The 6,000-nt window shown below is 52.5% G+C and overlaps 1 protein-coding gene across 1 annotated transcript in view; it reads right to left on the reverse strand.

Moving 5' to 3' along the window:
• KDM1A (lysine demethylase 1A) overlaps positions 1–5,368 on the reverse strand; it is a 171,720-nt gene extending 166,352 nt beyond the window's left edge. The window contains exon 1 of the mRNA XM_044997670.1: positions 5,001–5,368. Coding sequence (XP_044853605.1) covers positions 5,001–5,273 — 273 coding nt within the window. The 5' untranslated portion in view covers positions 5,274–5,368. The remainder of the gene's footprint in view (positions 1–5,000) is intronic.
• Between the last annotated feature and the right edge of the window lie 632 nt (positions 5,369–6,000).

Below are 6,000 nucleotides of genomic sequence, written 5' to 3' on the forward strand. Positions count from 1 at the left end.
TCAAGGGGGGGGCCTACTAAATCTAGCCCTATATGCTCGAAGGGCATCCCAACCACAGGCAGTGGAACAAAGAGCTTTTGGCACTCCCTTCAGCCCAGTACCCTGACATTCTGGGCATGAGTCGTAGTAATCTCATACCTTCCCCCATGGATGCTTGGCCAGAAGAACCTCCTTGTCACCCTCTGGAGAGATTTTTCCCTCCCCAGGTGTCTGGCCCAGGGCACCAAATGGGCTAGATACAAGAGGCGTAACCTCCAGAGAACCAACAGCTGTCGGAGCAGTTTATGAGTCTGGGGATGTTCCACCACACAATAGAGAAAGTCCTGCCATACCCTGAAGTGGGGTCCCTGCGGTGCCCGGAGGGTATCTTCCTCTTCCTGGCCCCTAACTATGGCCTGCTCCAATGCTCCGCTAAGGAGCTTGGGTGTCGTCCACAGTTGTACCTGCCTGAGGAGGTGATACAGTCATCGTTTCCCCATTGGGGGAAGGCCCTTCCCTGGGTTGTCACCCTGGTCGTAACCGAGGATACCCCTCAGTGTTCTTTCATCAATTTCCCCTGTTGGCAAGTAACAGGCGCAGTCCTATAAAAAGTCCCAGAACCATAGTCAGTCTCATCCCAGGATAACTGGATAGGCCAGTTCAGGGGTTAGGCTGACCTGCAGGGCCGCATGATGGTGAGAGATTTCCAAGGCCACCCTGGTAGTGAGGTAAAAGTTCACATCTTCATGGACGCACTGTAGGTGTATTCAGAATCCATTTGAATCAGGAGCTGGGATCAGCTCCCTACAGACGAGGGTCTGACTACACCTGGAGTCCAACAAAGCCACTGTGGGTGTCCCATTTACATGGACAGGAATCCTGGCCTTCCCTGGGGCCCTCTTCCCGGCCCATGGGCTGGCTACACATACCTGTCCATAGTTACAATCCATACAGGAGCAATCCCTTCGGAAATGCTCCTCTTGGCCACACACAACGGCCTGGGGATTCGCCGGCCAACAGGTCTACTTTCGCCATGCTGGTCTATGCCTTATTCACAGGGCAGTAAGGCCAATTAGCAAGTCGATGGGCCGCCACCTCGGGGGGAGGGGAGCGGCAGCCAGGGTAGGGGGACTTGGGTCCACCTGCTCCACCACTTAGGCCCAGGGCCCTAAGAGTGGCAAAGAGTTCTGCCACTAAGCAACTGGTGTGGCTGGCCTGGGGGTTGCTCCAGCCACAAATGGATGCGGGGCTGCCCAAGCAGTTAGCTCAGGGGCCACCCAAGCAGCTGGCCAGTGTGGCTGTCCCCGGGGCCACCTGAGCAGCTGGCCCAGGAGCCAGCCGCTTGGGCAACCTTGATGTCAGCCACCACAGAAGTTATGAAGGTCACAGAAAGGGTGGGAAGACTCCTCTATGGATGATGGAATCGGCAACTTTCACGACCTCTGTGACAAACATGGAGCCCTAAGCATGATCAAAGAAAATATTCTTATTCATGTTATTTATGTAGCTGTATCTAATCTTAGGGAATTTAAAAAAAGAAACTCCCACTGACCCTATCACTGGTTCAGATGCTGAACCAGCAGTAGCCCTAATGTAAATGACGACTGGATGATTTAGTTGGGGATTGGTCCTGCTTTGAGCAGGGGGTTGGACTAGATGACCTCCTGAGGTCCCTTCCAACGCTGAGATTCTATGATTCTAACACAATGCTACTGGAGACTCGTCTGCAGTTTTTACTACTGCGATGAAAGTGAACACTGGTGCAGTTTCAAACACAAGAGCTGGTAGCACAGGTTCGCATACTAAAGTGAACTACACTTGCACAGTTCCAAGGGTTTCCAATCTGCTTTCATATTTTCATCCACTAGAGATATAGCACAGGTATCACTGAATTACAGTGTAGATTGCATTCTTACAAGGCACAGCTAACACGTCCCTGACTCCAGCACTGAAAGTGGTGGATTTGGACAAACTTTGAGGATAAAGTCTTTGAAACACTTCAAGCCAGTATTACAAGATGACCCACCTGGAGCCTCTAGGAGGGTTTTCAGGTGCTCCTGGATTAAGAACTATAGCCAATGAATTCATGTATCAGAGGGGTAGCCGTGTTAGTCTGGATCTGTAAAAGCAACAAAGAATCCTGTGGCACCTTATAGACTAACAGACGTTTTGCAGCATGAGCTTTCGTGGGTGAATACCCACTTCTTCAGATGCAAGAAGTGGGTCTTGCATCTGAAGAAGTGGGTATTCACCCACGAAAGCTCATGCTGCAAAACGTCTGTTAGTCTATAAGGTGCCACAGGATTCTTTGTTGCAATGAATTCATGTTACCATTTAATTGTGTTATCTATTGATGTGGCACACTCATGTTATTACATACATAATCAATGAGCGATGACTAGATTTAAGTTGTAGGTATAGGTACAGATATGAGTAGACAGGATTGACCAGCATGTAGAAGTATATAAGTAAAACAAAGCTGTAATACAAGGGCCTACAGGCTAACTAAGGCCCGTAAGATTTCAGCTTAGTCACACTGGTCCTCAGGCTTAAGGAGGCCTGACCTAAGTATGTGACCCAGGAATGACCCCGTGCCAGTGAAATTACAAGATTACGGTAAAGAATTGTGCGCTATGGGTGATGTTCTGGGAAAATATGCCACAATGTACCAATCTAGACAGCAAGACAACCTGACTAAGTTCTGCTTACATGGAAACATGTGCATGTAGATGCTATGAGAATAAAAGGAACTAAAAAAACAACTTATGAGAAGTGGAACACCCCAAAAAACTATAGAGTACGAAAGTTCAAATAAGGAAAAGGAGGTTGGAACACTCCTGCATATGGATAAGTTGTTAGGCATGGTCACAATAGGATAAAAAGGATTCCCTGCTATGGGTAGGGTGGGAAGACTCCTCTACTGATGACCACCTGTTTAAGAGGTCGATCAGACTCGATATCTTTGGCTACGTACAAACCATTGGCTCTCTCAAGTTTTGCATACTTATGTGTGATTGTAACCCTAATCAGTAAAACTATTAATACAGACAAGACTTCTTACTTGCGACTGCACGTGATCACTATCTTTGTATGTTCCTAGAGCCTTCCAATCTAAGAGAACTGTAAAGAGTAACTTTCATCCTGTTATTCTGAAAACTGTGGCACTGCAGGACCCAGACTAACTCCCTATGGACACTGTAGTTTGACACAATGCAGAAAGGCTAAACTAGAGACAGCCCTGATGACCTACAACAAAGTGCTAAAGCAGCAATAGTAATGTTGAGATAATGATGCCCTAGCCCACCCTATACATATCATGACCCACTGATCTGGAAGCCTGGCCAGCTAAGGTCCAATAACACACTGCACCAACAAAACACAAGAACAAGCAATTTAAAAAATTGTTTAATAGTAAATGATTGGGAAAGTAAGAGCATCAGTAGTGGCATCAAGGCAAAGCCATAGGCCAGTCGTCAAGATCTGGAGTGAAAGGAAAGTTGGAAAGGAAATGGGCAGAGAACTACTTCAAAGGTCCAACTGGAGAGCATGGGGAGTCTTCAGCCTGTCTCATACAGAAGCACAAGAGTAGGATGCCTGCAAAAGAAAACTATGTGCACATGTCTAGTGTTGGACAGGTTAGTAATCTTACAATGAACAATCATTCTATACTGAAATGGAGTCTCAAGGAGATGTTCCCTTTTTCAATCAGGGGGCTCCATGAAGTTCATGAAATGTTATTCTGAATCATTTCTCTATCCATCTGCTGCTTTCCAAATACACTTTTAGACAATTAGATCATCATATTCTTAATGGTTTCCAACAGGTGTAGGGATTAATTTTTAGAGGTACACAGCTCACAAAGGTTACATTCATCATCTTATTAAAAAAATCAAACCAGTTACTTCAAAAGAAATTTAGTGCTTTACCTCAGGCACTAACGTTTGTAAATTGTGGTCTAAGTTTCCAGGCCCGATCACAAAACAAAAAACAAAAAAAATCCCACACACATTGTGCCTTGATGCAGGAGTTTTCATTAGTCTGCAAAGAAGGCGCAAAACATTGGAGCCCACTTTCTTTTCAACATACATTAACTAAGGCCACTACACACGGTACTCTACACACTTCAGTACAACTACATTACTCACAGGTGTGAAAAATCCACACCCATGAGCAACTTAGTTATACCAACCTTAATCCCCCCCACACACACACACAGACAGCAGTATACCACAGGAGACATAGCTACCACCTCTCATTGAGGTGGAGTTAAGCTGACAGGAGAACTCTTCCCCCATCAGCTTCTTAGAGCATCTTCAGAAGAAGCGATGCAGATGTGCAGCTGCGCCAATGCAATTTTGTAGTGCAGACCTACCCTGAGACTTGAATATTAATGCTCATGCAATTTCACTACCGATAGTACTAGCAGATGAACAAAAAAGAAGGGAGATGGAATCTGTAGCCCCATGAGCTTCATCTCTTCCCCCCAGCAACACATAAAAACGCAGTTTTACTTCTTGATAGACGTTGCCAGCCCAATACAACATTTAAAATAAAAGCATTTCTACAGCAAGTACAACATAGGTATTCCCATCTACTACTTTTTAGTGTGTTTTCTCTTAATCCTATGCCAAATGTCTGAGACTTTCACCATTTTCACCCTTTCAAATAATTTGTTTTCTAGGCTTCTCTCGCCACCCACGTGTTCAGCGTTTGCCGCTACCAACACCCAGCCCCCCGGAGCTCAGGGTGGGATCCTGCCCACCCTGCAGACACAGGCCTGGCGCGCGGTGGGATTTCACAGCCCGACACCAGCAGGGGACCAGGCCAGACAGACAGGCTGCTCCTCATCCCGGCCTTCCGCTAGCTGGAGCCCGGACAGAAGGGGCAGGGCTGGGCGGTCCTGATCCAGCTCCCGACCACTCCTCTGCTCGGAGACCGGTGCCCGAGCCGAGCCCAGCCCGCCCCCCTACGCAGGCCGGGGAGGAAGGGCCCCAGCGCAGCCCGCCTGGGCCGGCACCTACTTTGGCCCGCTTGCGGCGGCTGGTCCTTCGGCCCTCGGGTGTCTCGGCTATGCCCGTAGTCTCGGGGCCGGGGGCGGCGATAGCGCCGGCGGTCGGCGGCTCGGACAGGCCTCCCGGGGGAGAGGCCCGAGACGGTTCCTTCTTACGTGGAGTCCGCTCCGGTCCCCCGGCGCCCGAACCGCCCTCCGAACTCGGAAGGCCGGGCGGCGGCGGCGGCACCTCCGGCCCGCTCTCCCCGCCACCCTCGGCCGCCTTCTTGCCACCCGACAGCATCGCCTCCAGCCCGCTCCGCTCCGCGCCGCCTGCAGCGAGCTGGACAAAGGGGCCAGCGAGCAAGCGCCACAGCCCCGCCCAGCGTCACGACGTGCCCTCGCCGCGTCCGCCGGAACGGCCCCGCCCCTGGCGTCACGACGTGCCCTCGCCGCGTCCGCCGGAACGGCCCCGCCCCAGCGTCACGACGTGCCCTCGCCGCGTCCGCCGGAATAGCCCCGCCCCTGGCGTCACGACGTGCCCTCGCCGCGTCCGCGGGAATAGCCCCGCCCCAGCGTCACGACGTGCCCTCGCCGCGTCCGCCGGAATAGCCCCGCCCCTGGCGTCACGACGTGCCCTCGCCGCGTCCGCCGGAACGGCCCCGGCCCAGCGTCACGACGTGCCCTCGCCGCGTCCGCCGGAATAGCCCCGCCCCTGGCGTCACGACGTGCCCTCGCCGCGTCCGCCGGAACGGCCCCGCCCCAGCGTCACGACGTGCCCTCGCCGCGTCCGCCGGAACGGCCCCTCCCCAGCGTCACGACGTGCCCTCGCCGCGTCCGCCGGAACGGCCCCTCCCCAGCGTCACGACGTGCCCTCGCCGCGTCCGCCGGAACGGCCCCGCCCCTGGCGTCACGACGTGCCCTCGCCGCGTCCGCCGGAACGGCCCCGCCCCTGGCGTCACGACGTGCCCTCGCCGCGTCCGCGGGAATAGCCCCGCCCCAGCGTCACGACGTGCCCTCGCCGCGTCCGC

The sequence above is a fragment of the Mauremys mutica genome, chromosome 23, assembly GCF_020497125.1.
Source record: "Mauremys mutica isolate MM-2020 ecotype Southern chromosome 23, ASM2049712v1, whole genome shotgun sequence".
In the NCBI taxonomy this organism is placed as follows: domain Eukaryota; kingdom Metazoa; phylum Chordata; order Testudines; family Geoemydidae; genus Mauremys; species Mauremys mutica.